We start from the raw sequence: 26,812 nt of genomic DNA on the forward strand, positions 1-26,812 counted from the left end.
ATTTTTTACATATTTCCTTGATGAGATAGATCTTTTTTAGGTATGCCTCGTAATAAAATAAAAATGAGTTTTATTTTTATTCAAAATAAGTATTTCATATTTGACTTAAGGAGTACATTTCTTTAGAATATATATTAAGTTACAATCAGCTCTTTTAAAATACCTCCAAGTATCTGGAAAAGTATGTTTACTATTTAGGGCAAATAGTATTTTGAAGTAGAATTTTATTATTTGAAAATATGAATCATTTTTGCTCTGTAACGAGATATGTAATTCTGTCAGATGATTGTAGAAATAGTTCTTCCCAAGGAATGTTTTATCTTTAAAAAATCTATTATTACTAACTGTATGTGTCTGTTTTTTTCAAACTCTTCAGGAATTAATTGATGATTTCATCTTTACTGCCTCCAAAGTTTACCTGCAATGTATGAGAAATGGGGAACTTCCAGCTAAACAGGCTCTCCCAGTATGTAGTTCACCGGCTACCATCAGTGCTGGTTTTGAACTACTCGTAGCATTAGCTGTTGGCTGTGTAAGAAATCTCAAACAGATAGGAGACTGTTTGACTGAAATGTATTACATAGGCACAGCAATAACTAGTAAGTATTGTAACCTGTAAAGCTGTTTTTCCTGGTAGGTAATATTTCCATGTTTAAAAGTCTGGGTTTTTATCTTTTAGAAAGTGTTTTAACTTAGTAAGATGGTGCTTTAGGACATTAATTCACCGTCTTCTCAGCTGGTTGGCTTTCTGACTAAAATTGTTTTTCTTGTACCACCACCACCACCACCAACAAAGAAGTGTCTAACTTAGGTCTGTATGTTTGTTTGTTCATTTGTTTTTACCAACAAGTAATTAGTTCAGTAATTCTAGTAATCAGATACATAATTAAGACCATTATATGTAGAGAAACTTCATACAGAAAATTTTCACATGTATATTTAAATGCCTTACTGTAGATAGTTCAGGTAACTAGGTAAAATGTTTTATTTCATCTCAGATGAAGTAAAATCCAGTCTCCAGAATAATAAGCCACATTTTATGGTGTAGAATTTAATACTTAAAACTTAAAAATGTCTGCATTGAAAAGATTATGAAGCCTTCATTTACAGATTGCTTAATGTTACTTTAATCTGCATCCTGAGAAAGTTAAATTTCTGAATATCAGTGTGCCAAAGATAATATTTAAGTGCTTTCATTACGTTCTCGGTTAATGTCCATGTTAGATTTTAAGAGAACTGAAACTCAAAAGGGAGGGAGTACATTAAAAAAACAGAAAGTAAGAACCTAAAGTCTGTTTAATTTTAAGAGAAAAACCAAGGCTTGAGAATGTAATACACAGTAGTATTTAGTATAAATCTTTAAGAGTACTTGCAGTGCGCATTTGTGGAGTGTAACAACGAAGCAAAACTGAAGGAACAGAACAGCAGTGGACTCACAGACTCCAAGAAGAGACTAGTAGTTACCGAAGGGCAGGGGTGAGGGAAGTGCGGGCAGGGAGGGTTGGAGAAGGGGATTGTGTGGTATCATGATGGGCACACATGGTGTGTGCGCGGTCACAGAGAAGGCAGTGTGGCTCAGCGAAGGCAAGTAGTGACTCTCTGGCATCTTACTACACTGATGAACAGTGACTGCAATGGGGTATGGGTGGGTAGTTGATAGTATGGGTGAATGTAGTCACCACATTGTTTTTCATGTGGAACATTCATAAGGGTGTATATCAATAGTAGCTTAATGAAAAAAGAGTAACAGTATTAATAGTAACCTTTAAGAACATCTCAAATTATCTTTTTTGTCTTGAGCGCTTTAGTCACACTTTAGAGTTTCTAGCTAAACTTACTATGCTGTGGAATCTATATAGAGAGAGTAAATCTTCAAAAGAAAATTTTTTTTTAGTTTAATTCAGTTTATGCAAAACTGAAGGAACAAAACAGCAGCAGACTCACAGACTCCCAAAAAGGGACGAGCAATTACCAAAGGGAGGGGTTTGGGAAAAAAGGGTGGGGAGAGAGGGAGAAGGGCATTAAGGTGCATTGTAATTAGCACTCGCAGTATAGGTGGGTCATGGGCAAGGCAGTATAGCATGTAGAATGCAAGTAATGACTCTGTGGCATCTTACTACTCTAATGGACAGTGATTGCAATGGGGTGTGGTAGGTACTTGATAATATGAGTGAATGTTGAAATCATAATATTGCTCATGGGAAACCTTTAGAAGATTATGTATTAACGATAACCTTAATTTAAAAAAATTATTCAGCTTAATGAATTTTGTGGTTAGATTATTAAAATCTATCAACTTCCAACACATTCAACATTCCTGGTTCAGAGTTGTCTCAGTGCAAATTGTACATATGTATGTCTCTTTGTTCAGTGTTTGTCTTTTTAACACAGGAACAGTAATGCACTGTATAGAGTGTTCTTCACTAGTTTTGCACTTAGTAATATATCTATCAGCGCATTAGATGTATTAGTAATAGATCTGTTTATTGGCTACATAATTTGCAGCTCACTGTGCTGTAAATCATGCAATCCATCTTCAAGATAGTGATTGATGGTTGTTTTGGTTTTATGGTAGGCAGAAAGGGATATGAAATGATCTACAGTTTTCACAAAACCTTTCCAATGCACTATACAGTTACATCCTGAGAATAAGACAGTGGGTATAAGCAAAGCAATTTTTCTTTTACTGTTTTATCAGCCGGCAAACAGATTCACTTGGAGGTTTTGACACTGTGATTTGGAATCATAACTAAGACTTAGAAAGCTATATGCCATTTTGATTTATTTTAAAGTTCTGATCCCAACGAATTAAAGGTACTTAAATGAAAAAGAAAACACAAATTTACTACTATACCATCTTAAATGACTTTCTGAGAAGAGTGTCACAGAATTAATAACAGTAAAACCATAGGCTCTGGTAAGGACGTACCTATGTAATGGTTAAGTGTTGAAATAAAAATTTAGAGTACTGTCTCAAAGTGGCTGAGGTAATGATTGAATATCCTAATATCATCATCATCATAGCATAGCTGCAAGTGGACTAAATTACTGCTTTCATGAGAATCCTTTTCTCCTTCTTCGTTAAGCTTGTGAAGCACTTACTAAGTGGGAGTACCTACCACCTGTTAGACCTCGCCCTCCAGAAGGATTTGTGGGCCTCAAAAATGCTGGTACCACTTGTTACATGAATTCTGTGATCCAGCAGTTATACATGATTCCTCCTATCAGGAACAGTATTCTTGCAGTTGAAGGCACTGGTAGTGATATAGATGATGACATGTTCAGTGAAGAGAAGCAGGACAACGAGGTAATTTTAATTATGAATTCTTTTTTCTTTCCCTATATTTCAAGACCTTGATACCAGATACAGTTTTTCTCAGAGTATTGTGTTTCTTATAGAGTTTTTTGAATTACATTTGATATTAGGACAGTACTCTTAGCTACTATCTCTGATTTACTATACTTACCATCTTATAAAATGCAGTTGATAATCTTTATCACAACTTCTGTTTCTTTTTTAAAGCAGCAGCATTTCAATGTAATCATGTCTGCAATCTGGTAGGTATATTTGGTATTTGTAAAATGAAAAACAATCACTTACAAATAATTGAAGTTTATTTTCATTCAACTTTTTAAGGTACATTATTCCATTTAATTTATTAACCTTGTGTATTATCAGTTCCATAGTCTGTGCTTATTCTTAGGATATTCTTAATGTTTTTTTCAGATTACAATTTTCTCATAAGGAAGCAAATGCATTCGTTACTTTATATAATGCTACACAGTCTGTTAACAGTATTAGATAATAATAATAATCAGACTACCTACCAAGCATATTCCAGAGTAGAAAAAAGAAACACAAAAGTTAGATTTTCAGTTTTTAGAAGATCAGAGTACATATAACTCATGTGTCTCTTACAAATGGAAAACTTCTGAAGTTTCAGTTGTATTTATGTTGAAACTATTTTTATCTTTTATTTCCTTTATACAAGTTTTTCAGAATTCATAAAGGTGTAGAGAATATTCTAATTGTAGAAATGGTTCTTCCCTTATTCCTGTGTTTCTCTACTTTAATTGTAGTAAGTGGTTCTTCTGTTGTTATTACATTTCTGTAGCCAAAACTAGTTTGTTTCTCAAATTATATAGCTCATCACTTAGATTCTGAAACACACATCTACTTTCACTCTTTTCAGATTTTATAAATAACACTATCCAGTCATTGGGTTTACCTTTTTAAGAATCTCCATATATGGTGACTATACCAGTACCTGGTTGAGGACCACTATTTGACAAAAAGATTTGAATTTAGATCCTATTTCAGTAGCCCAGTTTAGTGCGACGGTACAAGGTTAAGGATAAATAGAGATCGCTCATCCTCTTGGCAAAAGGAGACTAATTCAGACAAAAGATGAAATTCGAAACTAGATATTCCACCTTTGCTACTCGACACCCTGTGCTTTTTGATTCTTCTAGTTGTCTGCCTATTTACTCTTTTTTATGAACTGTGAGCTTCTCAAAGGCAAATGTGAGATTTACTTCTGTAAAGAAGGCCTCATAGCAGAGCAGAGATGTTCAGCGCTCTGTAAAGTAGTCAAATTCTGCTTTATAGAGAGGGCTTAAGAGCTTTAGAGCTTCGATTTATGCTGTTTATACCAGCAGTACTCTGAATGGCTGTACTTATCCAGTGTTAACAATTCTAATCATGTCACATAATTTAACTCATATAATCTATGAAGAATGCATTGTCTCTACATGAGAAATGTTGGAGAAAAACTATGGGAAGGTTAAATATTTTTGTTACCGAAAGTTCTATTTTTGTCTCTTTTGTCTGATGAGAAAGCATTCATTTGTCTCCAGTCCATTCTGGTCAACTAAATCTTTGATTGTTACATTATACTAGTATATTTTAATAACTCTATTTTTTAATAACTCATCTGTGAAATTGCCAGGATAAGCACCAATATTAGTAAGTTGAAAGTTCTGTGGTTTAGATATATGAGTACAAAATAATGCAGATCTTCCACTGTTTGTATCTGTCTCAGCTTCGCTCTACTTGTAAATTGAGGTTAGCTAATCAAATTATGTTCTTTGGTTTGTAGAGTAATGTTGATCCGCGAGATGATGTTTTTAGATGTCCTCAACAATATGAAGACAAACCAGCATTAAGTAAGACAGAAGATCAGAAAGAGTACAATATTGGTGTCTTAAGATACCTTCAGGTCATCTTTGGTCATTTAGCTGCTTCTCGTTTACCATACTTTGTGCCCAGAGGATTTTGGAAAGAGTTCAGGTAATTAATGGATAGATGTTAATTGTAGTTTCTCAAAATCTCAGTATTTTAAACTCTCTTTTTTGTTTGAATATACTAACTTTAAAATACATGTTCAAACCCTCTTAGACTGTCCTCTTTCCTACAGCATAGAAAAAAATATTTGGATGTATATTTGGAGTTTTTTCTATACAATTACTCCAAAAGGAGGAGGAGAAAATTTTCACAGTAAAGAGAAGCAGTGTTCTTTACTTTAAGATATACTTAACTTTTTAATATGGAAAACCTGTGCATTGCACAAAAACAAAATACTAGAATATAGTCATCTGGATTCAACAGTTCTAAAGCAGATGTTAGACATTGTTTTTTATTCTTCATTGATGAGTGTAAGGTGCTTTTTTTTTTCTTTTTTTTTTGGTATCATTAATGTACATTTTCCTGAACAACATTGTAGTTTACTAGACTTCCCCTATTATCAACTGCTCACCAAATAACCCTTTACAGTCACCGTCCATCAGCATAGTAAGATGCTATAGAATCACTACTTGTCTTCCCTGTGTTATACTGCCTTCCCTGTGTCCCCCCCCACTACGTTACACATGCTAATCTTAGTGACCCTTTTTCCACCTTATCCCTCCCATCCCACCCATCCATCCCAGTCCCTTTCCGTTTGATAACTGTTAGTCCATTCTTGGGTTAGGTGAGTGTTGCTGCTCTGTTCCTTCAGTTTTTACTTTGTTCTGAGTATAAGGTTTTTTTAATAAGCATACCATAATATTGTTATCACACCTCAATAAAAATTCCTTAATATCACTGCACCCACGTCACTGAAATAAATTTACAGGATTGTTTAATTTTTTTTTTCTTAACACTGTATTTACAAGCAGGCCCACGGTCCATTTATGGCAGGCAGTTGGCCAAAGTATTTTTGTTTTTTCTTTTGGTATCTTTAATCTACAATTACGTGAGGAACATTCTGTTTACTACACAGCCCCCTTCACCACGTCCCCCCCCACACCCCATTAAACTCTCTGTCCATCAGCGTACTGACATGCTATAGAGTCACTACTTTTCTTCTCTGTGTTGTACAGCCCTCCCCATGCCCCACCTCACATATTATAAATGCTAATCATAATCCCCCCTTATCCCTCCCTTCCCACCCATCCTCCCCAGTCCCTTTCCCTTTGGTAACTGTTAGGCCGTTTCTGGGTTCTGTGAGTCTGTTTCTGTATTTTGTTCCTTCAGGTTTTTCTTTGTTCTTATACTCCACAGATGAGTGAAGTCATTTGATACTTGTCATTCTCCGCCTGGCTTATTTCACAGAGCATAATACCCTCTAGCTCCATCCATGTTGTTGCAAATGGCAGGATTTGTTTTCTTCTTATGGCTGAATAATATTCCATTGTGTATATATGTACCACGTCTTCTTTATCCATTCCCTAGTGATGGACACTTAGGTTGCTTCCGTTTCTTAGCTACTGTAAATAGTGCTGCAATAAACATAGGGATGCATATGTCTTTTTCAAACTGGGATGCTGCATTCTTCGGGTAAATTCCAAGGAGTGGAATTCCTAGCTCAAATGGTATTTCTATGTTGAGTTTTGTGAGGAAACTCAACACTGCTCTCCACAATTGTTGAACTAATTTATATTCCCACCAGCTGTGTAGGAGGGTTCCCTTTACTCCACAAAGTCATCCACATTTGTTGTTGTTTGTCTTTTGGATGGTGGTGATCCTTACTGGTGTGAGGTGATACCTCATTGTGGTTTTAATTTGCTTTTTTCCTATGACTAGTGATGTGGAGCATCTTTTCATGTCTGTTGGCCATCTGAATTTCTTCTTTGGAGAACTGTCTGTTTGGCTCCTCTGAGATTGTTTTTTGATTGGATTATTTGCTTTTTGTTTGTTGACGTGTGTGAGCTCTGTGTATGTTTTGGATGTCAACCCTTTATCGGATCTGTCATTTATGATGTTATTCTCCCATACTGTAGGATGCCTTTTTGTTCTATTGGTGGTGTCCTTTGCTGTACAGAAGCTTTACAGCTTGATACAGTCCCGCTTGTTCATTTTTGCTTTTGTTAACCTAGCCCGAGGAGATGTGTTCATGAAGAAGTTGTTCATGTTTATGTCGACGAGATTTTTGCCTATGTTTTTTTCCTAAGAGTTTTATGGTTTTATGACTTACATTCAGGTCTTTAATCCATTTCCAGTTTACTTTTGTGTATGGGGTTAGACAAGAATCCAGTTTCATTCTCTCACATGTAGCTGTCCAGTTTTGCCAACACCAGCTGTTGAAGAGGCTGTCATCTCCCCATTGTATGTCCATGGCTCCTTTATCGTATATTAATTGACCACATATCCTTTTGGGTTATTATCTGGACCCTCTGTTCTGTTCCACTGGTCTGTAGGTCTGTTCCTGTGCCAGTGCCAAATTGTCTTGATTACTGTGGCTTCGTAGTAGAGCTTGCAGTTGGGGAGCGAGATCCCCCCTCCTTTATTCTTCCTTCTCAGGATTGCTTTGGCTATTCAGGGACTTTTGTGGTTCCATATGAGTTTTAGAACTATTTCTTCCAGTTCGTTTTAGAATTCTTTTGGTATTTTGATAGGCATTGCATTGAATCTGTAGATTGCTTTAGGCAGAATGTCTATTTTGACCATATTCTTCCTAGCCAAGAGCATGGGATGAGTTTCCATTTGTTAGTGTCCTCTTTAATTTCTCTTAGGAGTGTCTTGTAGTTTTCAGGGTATAGGTCTTTCACGTCCTTGGATAGGTTTATTCGTGGGTATTTTGTTCTTTTTGATGCAATTGTGAATGGAATTGTTTTCCTGATTTCTCTTTCTGCTAGTTTGTCATTGGTGTATAGGAAAGCAACAGATTTGTGTGTAGTAATTTTGTATCCCGGAGCCTTGCTGAATTCATATATTAGTTCTAATAGTTTTGGAGTGGAGTCTTCAGGGTTTTTCACGTACAATATCATGTCATCTGCAAAGAGTCACAGTTTTGACCTCTTTACCATTCTAAACACCATGTATTTTTTTTGTTTTGTCTGATTGCCCTCAGCGAGGACGTCCGGAACTATGTTGAATAGCGGGGTAGAGTGGGCATCCCTGTCCTGTTCCCGATCTCCAAGGGAAGCCTTTCAGCTTCTCACTGTTACGTATGATGTTGGCTGTGGGTTTGTCATATGTGGACTGTATTATGTTGATCTACTTGCCCTCTCTACCCATTTTATTGAGAGTTTTATCGTGAATGGATGTTGAACTTCGTCATATGCTTTCTCAGCATGTATGGAGATGATTATGTGGTTTTTGTCCTGTTTGTTGATGTGGTGCATGATGTTGATGGATTTTCAAATGTTGTACCATCCTTGCATTGCTGTGATGAATCCCACTTGGTCATGGTGTATGATCAGCTTGGTGTATTTTTGAATTCGGTTTGCTAATATTTTGTTGAGTATTTTTGCATCTATGTTCATCAGGGATATTGGTCTGTAATTTTCTGTTTTAGTGGGGTCTTTGCTTGGTTTTGGTATGAGAGTGATCCTGGCTTCATAGAAAGAGTTTGGAAGTATTCCGTCCTCTTGTCTTTTTTGGAAAACTTTAAGGAGAATGGGTATTATGCCTTCCCTGTATGTCTGATAAAATTCTGCGGTGCATCCATCTGCCCCGGGGGTTTTGCTCTTGGGTAATTTTGATTACTGATTAAATTTCATTGCTGGTGATTAGTTTGTTTAGATTTTCCATTTCTTCCGTGGTCAGTCTTGGAAGGTTGTATTTTTCTAGGAAGTTGTCCATTTCTTCGAGGTTTTCTACCTTGTTATTGTATAGATCTTCATAGTATTCTTTAATAATTCTTTGTATTTCTGTGGGGTTGGGGTCCATTGTTATATTTCCTTCCTCATTTCTGATTCTGTTTATATGTGGAGATTCTCTTTTTCTCTTAAAAAGTCAGGTTAGCAGTTGATATTTTGTTTATTTTCTCTAAGAACCAGCTCTTGTTTTCATTGATTTTTCTATCCTTTTATTCTTCTCAGTTTTATTTCCTCTCTGTACTTTATTATGTCCCTCCTGCTGATTTTGGGCCTCATTTGTTCTTTTTCCAATTTCAATAATAGTGACTTTAGACTATTCACTTTGGATTGTTCTTCCTTCTTTAAACAGGCCTGGATTGTTACGTACTTTCCTCTTAGAACTGCCGTCGCTGCATCTCACAGAATTTGGGTCCTTGTGTTGTTGTCATTTGTCTCCATATATTGCTTGATCTCTATTTTAGTTTGGTCATTGATCCATTGATTATTTAGGAGCATGTTGTTTGGCCTCCATGTGTTGGTGGCCTTTTTGTTTTCTTTGTTCAATTTATGTCTAGTTTTATACCTTTGTGGTCTTATGAAGTTGTTTGGTAGAATTTCAGTCTTTTTGAGTTTACTGAGGCTCTTTTTGTGGCCTAGTATGTGGTCTGTTCTGTAAAATGTTCCATGTGCACTTGAGAAAAACATGTATCCTGCTGCTTTTGGGTGTAGAGTTCTGTAATGTCTATTAGGTCCGTCTGTTCTAGTGTGTTGTTCAGTGCCACTATGTCCTTACTTAATTTTTGTGTGGTGGAACTGTCCTTTGAAGGGAGTGGTGTGTTGACGTCTCCTAGAAAGAACGCATTGCATTCTATTTCCTCCATTAACTCTGTTAGTATTTCTTTCACACATGTTGGTGCTCCTGTATTGAGTGCATATATATTTATAATGGATATATATCCTCTTGTTGGACTGACCCGTTTACCGTTACGTAATGTCCTTCTTTATCTCTTGGTACTTTCTTTGTTTTGATGTCTATTTTGTCTGATACAAGTACTGCAACACCTGCTTTTTTCTCCCTGTTGTTTGCATGAAATATCTTTTTCCATCCCTTGACTTTTAGTCTGAGTATGTCTTTCGGTTTGAGGTGAGTCTCTTGTAAGCAGCATATAGATGGGTCATGTATTTTTATCCATTCTATTACTCTGTGTCTTGACTGGTGCATTCAGTCTGTTTATATTTTGGTGCTTGTCAAAAGGTATGTACTTACTGCCATTGCTGGCATTAGATTCGTGGTTACCAAAGTTCAGGGGTAGCTTCTTCACTATCTTATCGTCTAACTTAACTCACTTATTAAGCTCTTATAAACACAGTCTGATAATTCTTTATTTCTCTCCCTTCTCATTCCTACTTCTCCATTCTTTACATGTTAGGTGTTTTGATGTGTACTGTTTTATGTTTCCTTTGACTGCATTTGTGCATAGTTGATTTTATTTTTTGCCTTTAGTTAGTATTTGGTTGGTCTGCTTTCCTTGGTGTGATTTTATTTTCTCTGGTGACATCTGTTTAGCCTTAGGAGTGCTTCCATCTAGAGCCGTCCCTTTAAAATACCCTGCAGATGTGGTTTGTGGGAGGCAAATTCTCTCAGCTTTTGCTTGACTGGCAATTGTTTAATCCCTCCTTCATATTTAAATGATAATCGAGCTGGATGCAGTATTCTTCGTTCAAGGACCTTCTGTTTCACTGCATTAAATATATCATGCCATTCTCTCCTGGCCTGTAAGGTTTCTGTTGAGATGTCTGATGATAGCCTGATGGCTTTCCTTTGTAGGTGACCTTTTCTGTCTCTCTGGCTGCCTTTAATACTCTGTCCTTGTCCATGATCTTTGCCATTTTAATTATTATGTGTCTTGGTGTTGTCTCCGTTGGGTCACTTGCTTTTGGAGTTCTGTGGGCTTCCAGGGTTGGAGAGCCTATTTCGTCCCCCAGTTTGGGGAAGTTTTCAGCAATTACTTCTTCAAAGACACTTTCTTTCCCTTTTTCTCTCTTCTTCCTCTTCTGGTACCCCCCTTGTAATGCGAGTATTTTTCCGCTTGGATTGGTCACACAGTTCTCTTAATATTCTTTCATTCCTGGAGATCCTTTTATCTCTCTCTGTCTCTGCTACTCTGTATTCATGTTCTCTGCTTTCTGTTCCATTAATGGCCTCTTGCACCTCACCTAGTCTCCTCTTAAGGCCTCTATCGATTGTTTCATTTCTGTTATCTCCCTCCGGACTTCATCCCTTAGCTCTTGCATGTTTCTCTGCAGGTCCATCAGCATGGTTATGGCTTTTATTTTGAATTCTTTTTCAGGATGATTTGTTATATCTATCTCAGCAGGCCCTCTCAGGTTGTCTGACTGACTTTTGACTGGACAAGGTTCTTCTGCCTTTTCATGGTGATAAAAGTGGTCACAGGCAGGTGACACATGTGTCAGCTGGGAGAAAACCAGGTCCCTTACTGCTTGCTGGTTGCCCTTCCCTCCTCTGCTGCCTGTGACAGTTATCCACACACTGGGAACAGGCTACAGGTTACTCCCCTGAGCCGCGGCGGGCAGGGCATCCCAGAGCCCTGTTGGGGAGAGGCAGGCGAGCTGGGTGTGCTCTCATGCGAGTACGGCGCCCCTTTGCGCCTCTGCTTGCACCGGGCATCTGCTCGCCAGCTGCGGACCCTGGTCTGGCCTGCATGGCTGTGTGCTGGGAGGATGTTCTGGGTGGCTGCTGTAGGCGTGGTCACCTCCCAGCCTGCTCTGCCAGGCCCTCACATGAGGGGGAGTGCATGGCAGGCTGCTTATCGCCATGAGGGACTTTGGAGCTGCATTGCCACCCAGGGGTGAGGGTACCTGAAGTTCCCTGGGGTTCCCAGATGCTGGGCTGAGTGTGCGGAGACGATTCCATCCAGCTGTGAAGCTCCTGTCCCTTTCAAAAAGCACTCTTTTCTTTTGTCCCAGGAGTTCTGGCTGCGGGGAACCACTCGCAGATTTTACTTTTCTGTTCTCCTAATATCTGGCACAGCATGCAATGTGTGTCTGTGCTCGTGGTGTGGATTACCAAGGCTGGTTATTTAGCAATCCTGTGCTTCCACTCCGTCCAAACTCTGACCCCTTTCCTCCCGCTGGTGGGCTGGGGTCGGGGGAGTGCTTGGGTTCCATCCGGCCACGGCTTGTATCTCTCCCCCTGTTGTATTTTCAAATATATATATGGTTTTGGGAAGAGTTCTGCTGCCCTACTCACGCTGTCATCTTCCTCTCGAATCCAGAAGTTTTTTTTTTAATATACAGATTTCTTTCTCCTTTCTTGTGTTGGTGCTGCAGCTTGGTTAGTTGGGATTTGAGTGTGGACTTTTGTTTGTTTGTTTGTTTGTTTTTGGTTCATTCTGTTGCTTTCGAGCTGTTTTGCAATTATCAATAAGGAAATCAGGTAGTTTGCCCTGGAAACTTTCTCACAGTCTGGATTTTCCTAATTGTAGTGCTCTGGTGTTCTGTATTATTTTCTCTTTGCTCTGTTCCTGTATTTATTAGCTTTGCAGATAAAACATTCTGTCACAAATTTAACTCTGCCGCAGTAACAAGAAAGCAGCTATAGATAATATGTAAGTAAGTGAGGTATGGCTGTGTTTCAATAAAACTTTGTTCATGGACTTTGGAATTTGAATTCATACGATTTTCATTTGTCATGAAATAGTACCAGTTTGGCTTATTTTCAACCATTTGAACCTATATATAATACTATTCTTAGGTCTTGGGTGATTGTGGGCTTTATTTGGTTCAAAAGCTGTAGTTTTCATAGCCAGCCAATATCAAGATGCTTGACCACTTAAAGTATCATTTTATTTCCCATTTGGAATGGGCAAGAGTACTTAATAGGTGGTGATTTTACTCTCTTGGAGAGATACAAAATGTCTTTTTGTGGTTTTGAGTCATTTAGTTACAGTTAGGTCCCCATTATTTTTTTCATTATGGTCAGAAATTGACATTGATTATCATCCGTGTATTAGATTGAATCTATAAGAGAAGCTTGCTGTCATCATTTACCCTTACTATGTAAATGTATAAGAACCAGGATACTTTTTAAATCTTATTTTGTAAGTTTGTTAAGTAATCAAACACTGTCCTAGCATCCTCCTAAAATGACCAATAAAATTTGCTCTGTTTTTAGGTTTTTAAGCCTAAAAATCTTGACCTGGTTTCCTTTCTCTTGCAAATTTTGTCAACTCCTATCATGTGTCATGTCCAACTGTAACTACCAACTACCTAAGACTAAGAGCGTTACTGTAACTAGGAGAGCTATCTCTTCTTACTATATAAAAAAGGGCTACAGTCATTCACAGGAATTCAGAATGCTTTCTGCAGAATTACGATTGCAAGTGGATAAACGAAGGGATCAGCTGACATCTGGGGTCACGCTTTCTGTTGGATTCAGAGCAATACCCCTAATATATATACATAGATGTGAGCATTGTCACTTAAAGTTCTTTTGAACATCACAGATTTAGAAGTACAATGACCCCTATTCTCATCATTCGTTTCTATATTCCACAAGATGAACTATCAGTGTACATTTTAAGGATAATTTACATATATACAATGCTTCCTTCCAGATACAGGCCTTTCTGCTTCCAGTTCTGTCACCTGGTATAGACCTTTCTGTCTTTATCCTGTTTGTCTTGTCTCTGACTCAGGACTTTCTTCAGCATATTCCAGTCAACATTTCTGTTGTTGTTCTTCCAAATTGGTATACTATGAGATTTTATCTTAAACTCTTTCACTCGATTATGTGCATGTATTTAGATAGTAATTAGATAGTAATTAGATAGTAGAACCATAAATGCATGTTTGTATTTGTATCTTCATATGTCTACTTATAACTGGATATATAGATAAGTATAATTATGCTCCTGCCGAATCTTCATGTTTGTACTTAAATATATGTAGTTTTTTTGTCTCACAGATATTCTCTCCATATAAATGATGGCACTCACAATTTGTCTAGCACTTTTATATTACCTGCAATCCACTCACATAATAGCCTCTTCAGGGTTTTTTTCTTGTAACTCTTTAAAAGTATACAATAGTGGTGCAGGCTACATTCAAAATGTTTGTGTCATCATTACTGTCCAGTTTTAGAGTACTTTCATCACCCAAGAGAAGTCCCACAAGCCTGTTAAAAAGTTACTCTCCAATTCTCCCCTTTTTCCAACTTTGATAAAAGAAAGCTTAGTTTTCTCTATATATGAGTGAAAGAGAGAATATTGAAAGGCCCTGGAGACTGAGGCATCATGTTGAGAGAAACAAAGTGTCTATCTGAATATTTCATATAGAGCCACATAATATGTGGGCATTTTGGGGCCTGACCTCTTTGACTAAGCATGTTTATAGGGTGCCTCAACTTTCTGACATATATCAGACCATCATTTCATGGCCATTGTATGGGTACCTCACATTTTGGTGATTCCTTCATCAGTTGATGGACACTTGGATGGTTTTTAGTGATTGTGAATAGTACATATGTCAGCATTCAGGATGTGTAGGTTTTTGTGTGGACTTAAGTTTACATTTGTCTCAGGAGTCAAGTTGCAGGGCCATATAGTAATTCTTAACTTTTTGAGGAACCACCAAACTCTTCCATGTCCTCTGTATCATTTTACTTTCCCACCATCAAAGTATGAGGGTTGCATTTTTTTCAGCCAATATTAATACTATTCATATTTTTTCCCTTTTTTCATTCCCTGCTCTTGCCTTTCATATTATCCTTCTTTATAGATGTGAAGAGGTCTCACTGTGGTTTTGGTTTACAGTTTCCTAATGATTAACATAGTTGAACATCTTGTGTTTATTGGCTACTTAGTTTTGTTGTTGTTTTTAAGGGAAATACCTATTCACATACTTTCCCATCGTCTTTTTGTTACATTGTGAGAGATTTTGGGGCACTTATCATAATAGGCCCTAATAGATAAGTGATTTACAAATACTTTCTCACATTCTGTAGATGGTCTTTTCACTGTCTTAATGTACTTTAATGCACAAAGATTTTAAATATTGATGAAGTCTTTCTTATCAGTTTTTCTCTTGGTTTTATAATCTAACTCAGTAATATTTTTGATAATCAACTGTATGTAACATAAACCTTGCTGTTTTCAGAAAGTGTTTTTAGGTGTACCGTTCAGTGACATTAAGCACATTCACATTTTGTTCTCCATCACCCATCTTCCTTCACAACATTTATTATCATCCAAAATTGAAACTCAGTGTGCATTAATAATAGTCGCTCCCTTCACTGTGACTTTTATGTGTTGATTTTTGTTTCCTAAAACTTAGCTGAATTTGTTGCTGAATGAACAGGTTTTTTCGATCTTCAGGATTTCCAGTTTGAATGCCTTTATTCTTCTCTTGACAAAATAGTCTAGGTAAAAGTCCAGTGCTGTGCAGATACAAGGGAAGAAAGAAAGCAGGTCATCCTTGCCTTATTCCTGCTCTTAGAGAAAATCTTTCAGTGTTTTACCATTAGATCTTTACCTCACAACATGTCTATTAACACTGACTCAAACTGGATTAAATACCTAAACATGAGAGACAAAATTATAAAACTTTTAGAAGAGAACCTGAATTTGACTGATTTCTTGGTATGACACTAAAGGCACAGGAAACGACAGAAAGAAATAGTTGAAGAATCAAACATACATATCCCCTGAAAATGTTCTTCGACAGTGAAAGGGAAATAAGTACATTCTAAAGTAAATAGGAATTTGTGTGGAATTTCTCCACAACTCCTGCTCTAGAATTCTCAAAGGTCTGGTGACAGGGAAAATATTGCCAAGAGAAACTTGGAATTTCAAGAATATAGGAAGAGCCACAGATAGGTCAATTACTGGGTTTTTATAGAAGTCTACTTTGTTCTCAGATTTAAGTTGTATAAATATTGCAACCAAAAATAACACCAGGTAAAGAAATCACTGAGTATATATTGAAAAACCTTAGACATTTGTAATATAAAGGAAAAATTAAGGCAGTTTTATGGCTTTGAGGCTCTGTGTGTTACTTGAATATCAGAAGATAACCTCTGTGGAAAACCTAGAAGAAATGGACAACTTCCTAGAAAACTAAAGCCTTCCAACGCTGACCAAGGAAGAAACAGAAAATCTAAACAGACCAATTAACAGCAAAGAAATTGAATCGGTAATCAAAAAAATACACAAGAACAAAACACCTGGGCCAGATAGATTCACTGCGGGATTTTATCAGACATATGCATATAGAGAAGACATGATACCCATTCAAATTAAGGTTTTCCAAAAAACAAAAGGAGGGACTACTTCCAAACTCATTCTTTGAATCCAGCATCACTCTAGTACCAAAACCAGGCAAAGACACCACCAAAACAGAAAATTACAGACCAATATCCTTAATGAACATAGATGCAAAAATACTCAAGAAAATAAGAGCAAACCAAATTCAAAAATACATCAAGATGGTCATACACCATGATCAAGAGGGATTCATTGCAGGGATGCAAGGATGGTACAACATTCAGAAATCCACGAACGTTCTCCACCACATGATAAAAAGAAGGACAAAAACCACATAATCATCTCCATAGATGCCGAAAAAGCATTTCACATCTATTCATGATAAAAACTCTCCACAAAATGGGTATAGAGGGCAAGTACCTCAACATAATAAAGGCCATATAGGACAAGCCCACAGCCACTATCATAGTTAACAGCGAGAAGCTGAAAGTGTTTCCTCTAAGATGAGGAACAAGACAGGGATGCCCACTCTCCCACTGTTATTCAACATAGTACTGTAGGTCCTAGCCATGGCAATCAGACAAAGCAAAGAAATTTAATGCATCCAAATAGGTAAAGAAGAAGTCAAACTGTCACTCTTTGCAGATGACATGATATTGTATATAAAAAAGCCATAACGACTACACTCCAAAACTACTAGAACAAATATCTGAATTCAGCAAAGTTGCAGAATACAAAATTAACACACAGAAATCTATTGCTTTCCTAGACAGTAATGATGAGCGAGCAGAAAATCAGGAAAACAATTCCATTCACAATTGAATGAAAAAGAAGAAAATGCCTAGGAATAAACCTAACCAAGGAAGTGAAAGACTTATATCCTGAAAACTGCAAGATGCTCTTGGCTAGGAAGAATTAATATTGTCAAAATGGACATCCTGCCCAAAGCAATATACAGATTCAGTGCAATCCCTATCCAAATACCAATAGCCAGCCTCCTTCAACAAACTGGAAGCAGTAGTGTTAAAATTCATAGGCAGCCACCAAAGACCCCGAATAGCTGAGGCAATCCGTAGAAGGAAGAGTGAAGTGAGAGGGATCTCACTTCCCAACTTCAAGCTCTACTACAAAGCCACAGTAATCAAGACAATTTGGCACTGGCACAAGAACAGACCCACAGACCAGTGGAACAGGATACAGAGTCCAGACGTTAACCCAAACGCATGTGGTCAACTAGTGTATGATAAAGGAGCCATGGACATACAATGGGGGAAATGACAGCCTCTTCAATAGCTGGTGTTGGCAAAACTGGACAGCTACATGTAAGAGAATGAAACTGGATCACTGTCGAAGCGCATACACAAAAGCAAATTCGAAATGGTTTAAAGACTTGAATGTAAGTCATGAAACAGAAAAAAACAAAAGCAAAAATCTCTTGGACAAAAACAGGAGCAACTTCTTCATGTACATATCTCCCCAGGCAAGGGAAACAAGCAAAAATGAACAAGTGGGACTATATCAAGCTGAAAAGCTTCTGAACAGCAAAGGACACCACCAGTAGAACAAAAAGGTATCCTACAGAATGGGAAAACATATTCATGAATGACAGATCTGATAAAGGGTTGACATCCAAAATATATAGAGAGCTCACGCGCTTCAACAAAAAGCAAACAATCCAATTAAGAAATGGGCACAGGATCTAAGCAGACAGTTCTCCAAAGCAGAAATTCAGATGGCCAACTGACACATGAAAAGATGCTCCACATCGCTAGTCATCAGAGAAATGCAAATTAAAACCACGATGCGATATCACCTCACACTAGTAAGGGTCACCATCATCCAAAAGACAAAGAACATCAAATGTTGGTGAGGTTATGAAGAAAGGGGAACCCTCCTACACTGCTGATGGGAATGTAAGTTAGTTCAACCATGTGGAAAGCAGTATGGAGATGACTCGAAAAGCTCAAAATAGAAATACCATTTGACCCAGGAATCCCACTAATAGGAATGCTGCAACCCAGTTTGAAAAAGACAGATGCACCCCTATGTTTATTGCAGCACTATTTACAATAGCCAAGAAATGGAAGCAACCTAAGTGTCCCATCAGGAGATGAATGGATAAAGAAATGGGGTACATACACACAATGGAATATCATTCAGCTGTAAGAAGAAAACAAATCCTACCATTTGCAAAAACGTGGATGGAGCTAGAGGGTATTGTGCTCACTGCAATAAGCCAGGCGGAGAAAGACAGGTACCAAATGATTTCACTCATCTGTGGAGTATAAGAACAAAGAAAAACAACTGGAGAGCAAAACAGCAGCAGACTCACAGAACCCAAAAGTGTACTAACAGTTACCAAAGGGAAAGGGACTGGGGAGGATGGTTGGGAAGAGAGGTATACGGGGGGAAAAAGAACAGAAGGGGGCACTATGATTAGCATGCATAATGTGAGGGTGAATGGGGAGGGCTGTACAACACAGAAGACAAGTAGTGATTCTCCAGCATCTTACTACGCTAATGGACAGTCACTGTAATGGGGTAGGTGGTGGGGTACTTGGTGAAGGGGGAGCCCAGTAAACATAATGTTCCTCATGTAATTGTAGGTTAGTGATAGCAATAGTAACAAAAAACAAAATCCCTCAGCCAGGTTGATCAGTATTCTGATTATTCTGAGCTCTATCACCATAGGTTCATTCTACATGTTTTAGAATTTCATAGAAAGGATCATATAATATGTACTTCTTGTGATTTACTTATTTGGCTTTTGTAGGTTTTTAAAGCAGCTTTTATTGTATTATAAAATACACAACATAAAATTTAGCATTTTAGCCATAAAAAAAAGATACCGTCTGTATATGTTCTAAAAATAATTCTTAAGGCTGCCATATTTAAAAATCAAACAGAAAGATACATAGGCAAAAAGCCAACAGATGCATTGAAACTGAATGTTAAAATATAATTAATACATAAAAGGGCAGAAAGAAAAATTCCTCATCTACAAACAGCAAAAGAATGACATGTGCTTAAATTCAGTTAAATCAGTACTATGTAAAATGTAAATTAGTCCAGTTGAAAGACATCGATTGTCCAGATTAGATTAAAAATAATTTCTGTGCTCTCTCCATGAGACCCCGTTTAAATAGAATGCTATAGATTAAACGTTAAAGGGATTAAAGCACACAATGCATATCACAACACACACATCAGATTGATAATATTTAAAAAATGACAATACCAAATGTTGGGTAGGATGTAGAAAATCTCGGACACCTGTTGTGGGTGTGAGTAGAAAATACCATAGCCACTCTGGAAAGCAGTTTTTTACAAAATTGAATATTCACTAAGTATACAATACAGCAATTGCAGTTATTAAGATTTATGCCAGAGAAAACAATACTTAGGCTCACGCCAAAATTTCTACATGAATGTTCATACAGTTCTGAATAGATGAACAGGCTGGAAACAATTATGTTCTTCTACAACTCAGGTTAGTCAAACTGGTGTAATGGTGTTACATTGAAAAGGTTCAGTGGATTTCAGCAATATGCTTATGCTGAGTAAAAAGAACTAACTACAAAAGTCATATACTCTGTAATAGTCCTTTTTTTTTTTTTTTACTGACGTCTAGTGGGTATACAATCTTGTATTAGATTCAAGTATACGACACAGTGGTTCACCAGTTACCCACATGATTAAATTGTTTACCCCACCAGTGTGGCTACTATCTGTCTACCTAGAAAGACGTCGCAGAATCATTAGCTGTATTCACCATGCTCTTCTACCATCCCTGTGACCAGCTTGTGTTATGATTGAGAATTGTTGTGTCCCTTTATCTCCTTCACCTTCCTCACTCACCTACCCCAACCCCTCCCCCATGGTAAACACCAGTCACTTCTTACTGTGAGTCTACTGCTGTTCTCGTAATTTTGTTTTGGTTTTAGATTGAGCAAGTAAGTGAAATCATATGATAGTTATCTTACTTTGCCTAGCTTATTTCACTGAGCATAACATCCTCTAGGTCCAGCCATATTCTCGCAAATGACCCAAATTATTGCAGGATTTCTTTCTTTTTGAATGGCTGAATGTGTTCATGGACACTTTGGTAGCTTACATACACATCTTGGCTGTTGTAAGTAATGTGGCAGTAAACATAGGGGCTCGTATGTCTTTCCAAATCAGGGTTTTTGTTTTCCTTGGGTAAATTCCTATATTTGGAATTCCTGGGTTAAATGGTATTTCTGTTTTAGTTTTCTCAGGAAACTCCACACTGCTTTCCAGCACTAACTGACATTTCACCAACAGTATAGAAGAATTCCCTTTTCTCTGCATCTCACCAACACTTGTCATTTCTTGTCTTTTGGTTAGTGGCCATTCTGAGTGGTGTGACGTAGTTCTCATTGTGGTTTTGAGCGCATTTCACAGATGATTAACTAAAAATATAGAGCATCTTTTCATATACCTGTTAGCCATCTTTATTTTTTGTTGGGGAAATGTCTATTCGTGTCTGCATTTTTTTTATTGGGTTATTTGATTTTTTGTCTTCTTCTGGTACCCCTATAATGCAGGTATTGTTCTGTTTCAATTGGTCACACAGTTCTCTTAGTATTCTTTCATTCCTGGAGATCCTTTTATCTCTCTCTGCATCAGCTTCTCTGTGTTCCTGTTCTCTGTTTTCTAGTTCATTGATGGTCTCTTGCATCTCGTCCATTCTGCTTTGAAGTCCTTCCAGAGACTGTTTTATTTCTGTATTCTCCCTCCGTAGTTCTTGCATATTTCTCTGCAAGTCCATCAGCATGGTTATGACTTTTGTTTTGAATTCTTTTTCAGTTAGATAGGTTAAATCTATCTCCCCAGGTTCCCTCTCAGGGGAAGAAGTCTAAGATGTCTGGGTTAGTCTTGTCTGGATCGAGTTTTTTTGCCTTTTCATGTTGATAGGCACAGTGGTTATGCTATTGACTCGACTGTCAGCTGGGAGAGCCAAGAATCTTTCCACTCGCTCCTGGCCTTTCTTTACTGGGACAACTGCGACCCCTAGTGGCTTGTGTTGGGCAATTGCGTGTAGACTGGGTCTCTGTATCTTGCCCGGCCCGTATGGAGAAAGCTCCCTTGCTGTGGGCGTGGCCAGCCTCAGGCCGCTGCTCTGCTATGGCGGGGCCTCGGAGGGGTAGTGGACGGGGGGCTGTTTGGCTGTTTACCTTCGTGAAGGGTCTCAGAGCTGTTGCCCAGGGGCTTAGTGCGCCCGGAGTTCCTTCGCTTTTCTTTGTCCCAGGGGTGCCGGCTGCAGGACCCGCTCACAGGTCTTACTGTCCTGCTTCCCTAGTTTACAGCACCCCACGCATGCACTGTATGTCTGCACTCTGGTGCGGATGGCTGGGGCTGGGTGCGTAGCAGTCCTGGACTCCCTCTCGCTCCCCGCTCCAACTCCTCTCCTCCCGCCGGGAGCTGGGGTGAGGGGCCTGAGGTCCCGCCGGGCTGCGTCTTGTATCTTACCCCTTTCCCCAGGCGCTGGGTTCTCGCAGGTGTGGTTGTAGTCTGGCTGTTGTCCTGTGTCTTCTGGTCTCTCTTTTAGGGATAGTTGTATTTGTTGTATTTTCAAAAATATATATGTTTTTGGGAGGAGATTCCCACTGTCATACTCACACCGCCATCTTGGCTCCTCCTCTCTATTTGATTTTTTTGGTGTTGAACCTTATGAGTTCTTTATATATTTTGGATGTTAACCCCTTATTGTTTGGATTGTTTCTGAATCTGCTCCCCCATATTGTAAGCTGCCTTTTTTGTTCTGCTGTTGGAGTCATTTGCTATACAGAAGCTACCAGATGGCTCAGCAGAAATTTTACAGGCCAGAAGGCAGTAGCATGAAACATCCAGTTATTAAAACAGAGAACCTTCAACCAAGAGTCCTCTCTCCTGCAATGCTATCGTTCAGAATTAAAGCACGGATTAAATATTTCCTAGATAAATGAAGTTGAAAGAATTCATCACCACTAAACTGGCCTTAACAGAGTATGTCAAAGGGACTTTTTATAGATACAAGTGTTCTGAAGGCTAAGTATTTTTATCTAAACTCGTAATAAAGGTAGTAGACCCATTACTATCCAAGCAAGTCTGAAATGAAAAAGAAAAAAGGAAAACCCAAAAGTAGTAAAATCTAGAATATGTAATATCAGTCAAGGGATACACAAAAAATGCAGATGACAACATCTAATATATAAAATGTAAAGGGAGGAGGAAGAAAAAAGTACTTTTAGAATATGTTTCATACAGAGCACTCATGAACTTAATGTAGACCATTACACAGTTAGGAAGCTACCCTTGAACCTCTGGTAATCACAAACCTAAAGCCTATAATAGATACAGAAAAGATTACAAAAGAGAAATACAGTCACCACACCAAGGAAAACCATCAAATAACAAGAGAACAGTATAAGAGAGAAAAAAGGAACAGAGAGGAGGTATGAAAACAACTAGAGAACAGTTACTAAAATGGCAGTAAAAATTCAAAGAGTGCGTAAGAGAGAAAGAAACAAGAGCTGTTTATATGCTGCCTACCGGAGACCCATCTCAGACCCAAAGGCAGACTGAAAGTGAAGGGATGGAAAAAGATACATCACAGAGAAAAAAGCAGGAGTGGCAGTACTTGTATCAGACTAAGTAGATTTCAAGACCAAAAAAGTAGCAGACAAAGAAGAACATTGCATAATGATAAAGGGCTCAGTCCAACAGCATATAACCATTATAAATATGTATGCACTATTCAGCCATAAGAAAGAAAGAAATCCTGCCGTTTGCAACAACATGGATGGAGCTGGAGGACATTATGCTCAGTGAAATAAGCCAGGTGGGAAAAGAAGTGCCAGATGATTTTCCTCATTTACGGAGTATAGCAACGAAGCAAAACTGAAGGAACAAAAAATAGGTTACCAAAGGGGGGAGGGGTGTGGGAGGGCTGGTGGGGAGGGAGGGAGAAGGAGATTCAGGGGTATTATGTTTAGTACACGTGGTGTGGGGGATCACGGGGAAAACAGCGTAGCACAGAGCAGGCAAATAGTGATTCTGTGGTATCTTACTACACTCATGGACAGTGACTGCATTGGGGTAAGGGGGGACTTGCTAATAAGGGTAAATGTAGTAACCACATTGTTTTTCATGTGAAACCTTTGTAAGAGAGTATATCAATAAAACCTTAATAAAAAATTTAAATAAGTAAATAATAAATATGCACCAAATACAGGAGCGCCTAAATATTTTTTAAAATACTAACAGATATAAGGGGGATATAGATCATAACACTTCATCTTAGGAGACTTTAACATATCACTCACATCAATAGATAAACTAAACAGAATGAATAAGGACATAGAGGCACTGAACAACACACTTGATCAGATGGACTTAGCAGATACTTACATAATATTCCACCCAAAGGAGCAAGATACACATTTTTGTCAAGTGTACAAGGAATGCTCTTGAGAAAATACCACATAGTAGGCCACAAAAAGAACCTTTATACATTCAGAAAGTTTTAAATTTTATCAAGCAGCTTCATAGCCCACAATGGTATGAAACTAGAAATAAATTACACAACAAAGACAAGCCCACAAACACATGGGGGCTAAACAGCATACTTCAGAGTAATCATGGTTCAGTGAACAAATTTAAACAAATCAACTGCAAGACATAGTAACTGCACTAGTCAGGGTGCAAATTAATAATATGGGTAACTCTTCAGCCACTGTGTTGTATACTTAAAACCAATATAAGATTTGTGCCAACTGAACTTCAAAAAAAAATACAAAAAGCAAATGACAAATATGGGCAGAAGTTCTGTAGGCCCTTTTTGCAGCATGGGGATCTCTTGTCATCTTGTCGTATGTGTGATGGGTCAAAATATTTAGTATGAGAAAGAGGGTTTGGAGTGCTTGAAACATAAACTTTCAGTTTTTAATATCCCATCTCTTGTCAGTCTTAATAAGATTTCTTCCTCTTCACTGGTTATATTTTTGTCTTCTCTGTGCCAGCAGGTATTGGCCCACAGTGTTACTACAGGCAGCACTGTAGATGTTCTAGCCACCTATTCATAAGCGGCTGGAAAGGACAAAAAAATCTGCTCACTGAGCTTATTTTTCAAAAAACATCGATATATAATCAGGTGATTCAAACAGCTATTTTGCAACAAGTACTACCGATTGATAACATTTATGGAATACTTAACTATATGCCAAACTTTGCTCCAAACACTTCTGTGTATTAATTCACTAAATTGTTACAGCGCAGTGAAGTAGATGTTGTTAATATGTCCATTCTGTAGGTTAGGAAATTAATATGTCCATTCTGTAGGTTAGGTACTGAGAACTTAAGTACATTCTCAATTAAGAGGTTGAGAAATGTCAAATGGAGCAAAGTTTCAGATAAACAGGAGAACTCCCTTAATTCCATCTGCTATGCTGTACTGTTTTGCCTATTTTAATACCTTGACAAGCCTGGTTCTTTCCCTAGACTGGATATCCTAGGCTTTCTGAGCTGAAAAGGAATTTATAAAGCTGAGCCACAGTGTCAGCTCATTGATTTGGAATTTGGGGCTCAGAGAGCTGAGGTGACTTTCCCAAGATTTCACAACTTTTTGAATGCAGACCTAAGCTCTGCATCCTTTCTCTTAATCAGGCTGTGTTTTTCATGTCACTTTTCATTTCCAAAGTAACATAAAATCATAGTGTTGATATCTCCTTCCATTTTACAGAAGAGAAAACTTTTTTTTTTTACTTGATCCCATGTCCTTGTTAAGTCCTTATTGCTAGAATTGGCTGCTCTGGGATTTGTGCTTTTGGAGGCCTGCAACTTTGTTTGCCCGTAGTATCTGGCTACACCTTGATATAGGTAACAGCTGTTATCAGCTATTCATATTTTCAGTCACTAGGGTATTTGGCTGTAGTTACTTCCTGAGCTCATGGAGACAACCTTGACTGAATCACTTACGACACATTCTAATCACAACAAAGCACCTTATTCTACCAAAGTCATTCCTTTTGAAAGTGTTCCAGCTTTATCAGCAGACAGGCATCAAATGGCAATAGAAAAACTGGAAACAGACATCATAATTAGACTGGTAAATTGAAAGAACAGAGTGATTTAGCAGTGATGGAATATTTGGCAAATAATTTTTCATCTGGCCTCATCCCAACTCTTGCAAGTGAAGAATCTTCTGAGAACTGTTTGAAATGGTGGAACCGCAATTAAGCCCTTGGTCATTCACAGATAGGAAGCAGAAACAAGTACAGTTGCTAGAAAGGCACTAAGGGATTGCAGTGGAAACAAACCTGTTAAAAACCGCATAAAATGAGCACTTGAAGTACAAAAGAAGGAAGATAACCGTCACTCCAGCCTTCTGAGCCTTTTGTTAAAGTGAGAATTCGGTCTCCTAAGAAAAAGTCTTCCAGTAATCACTTCAGGAAGCCCCATTACTACAGTGTGGATGGCTAATAAGAAAAACAAAGCAATTTTTTCTTGCCACATTATTCTAGCAGGTACAGTTCCATTTTAAACAAGAAGCCACTGTTGTTTTCAGGAGTCATCGATGACTTAGACCATGAAGGGCTAGTTCTGCTGGGGTAGGGATGGGGGAAATCAGGTTGCTACTTTTCACGTTAGCCTTCGGATCCAGTAGCTCTCATCATCTTCACGTTTATGACTAGCACCCCCAAGAAGTTTACGCAGGCTTCAAAAGGAGAGCGATTTCCTTACTACAAATATTTCAAATCCTCCAAACCTGGAAGAAAATTTAGTTATTATGTGGTACTATAGCTCTCTCTAAGTAAAGTTAATTTTCAGATAAGTGTGGTGGGAAAAGAGATGCAATCACTCGTACAAGAAAAACTGGAAGAACTAAGTTAAATATCTTTGAAAGCACTATTTTGACTGGCTACTGTAAAGGTTTAAAAAACAGTTGGTTTTAAGAAATTAAAGAATACGGAATGCTCTGACTACTGACATGGTATAGTAAATTTGGCAGGATGAACTGAGATATATGGTTTGGCGTCTTCCTTGTAGTGACCATTATACAACTGTCTTCATTTGGTGAAAGTGACATACTAGATCACATACTGTGCTCCAAAAAGATTGAATGTTACTGTATGTAAATTGTAAGTTAATTTTTTTAATAAGCAGGTTTTAGGATTATGAAGGCACATTATGCACACACAGTCAATAAACCTTAGTAAACTCAACATTTTGCTATGTCTTTTGCTAAAAATATAGTTCTAGTTCTATTCTTGTATTCTGTAAATATTAAACATGAACATAAAATATAAAATGTTACTAATACCATCCAGTATGACCGGGTTTTTTTTAGCAGCACTCATTTTCATTTTGTGTACACACACGTGGTATTGTTTTTCAGTATTGGTTGGCCTAAGTTTCAAATCCACTCACTCTAGAATCAGATGTACCTGTCTCTCTCAATTTGAAAA

At 37.9% G+C, this 26,812-nt stretch overlaps 1 protein-coding gene across 3 annotated transcripts in view; it reads left to right on the top strand.

Moving 5' to 3' along the window:
- Positions 1-26,812, top strand: part of LOC130682129 (probable ubiquitin carboxyl-terminal hydrolase FAF-X) — a 165,969-nt gene that overhangs the window by 120,092 nt on the left and 19,065 nt on the right. For all 3 annotated transcript variants that reach the window (XM_057496262.1, XM_057496264.1, XM_057496263.1), the window contains 3 exons: positions 377-599; positions 3,087-3,307; positions 5,100-5,290. In XM_057496262.1, coding sequence (XP_057352245.1) covers positions 377-599; positions 3,087-3,307; positions 5,100-5,290 — 635 coding nt within the window. The remainder of the gene's footprint in view (positions 1-376; positions 600-3,086; positions 3,308-5,099; positions 5,291-26,812) is intronic.

Source organism: Manis pentadactyla, chromosome Y (assembly GCF_030020395.1).
Source record: "Manis pentadactyla isolate mManPen7 chromosome Y, mManPen7.hap1, whole genome shotgun sequence".
NCBI lineage: Eukaryota > Metazoa > Chordata > Mammalia > Pholidota > Manidae > Manis > Manis pentadactyla.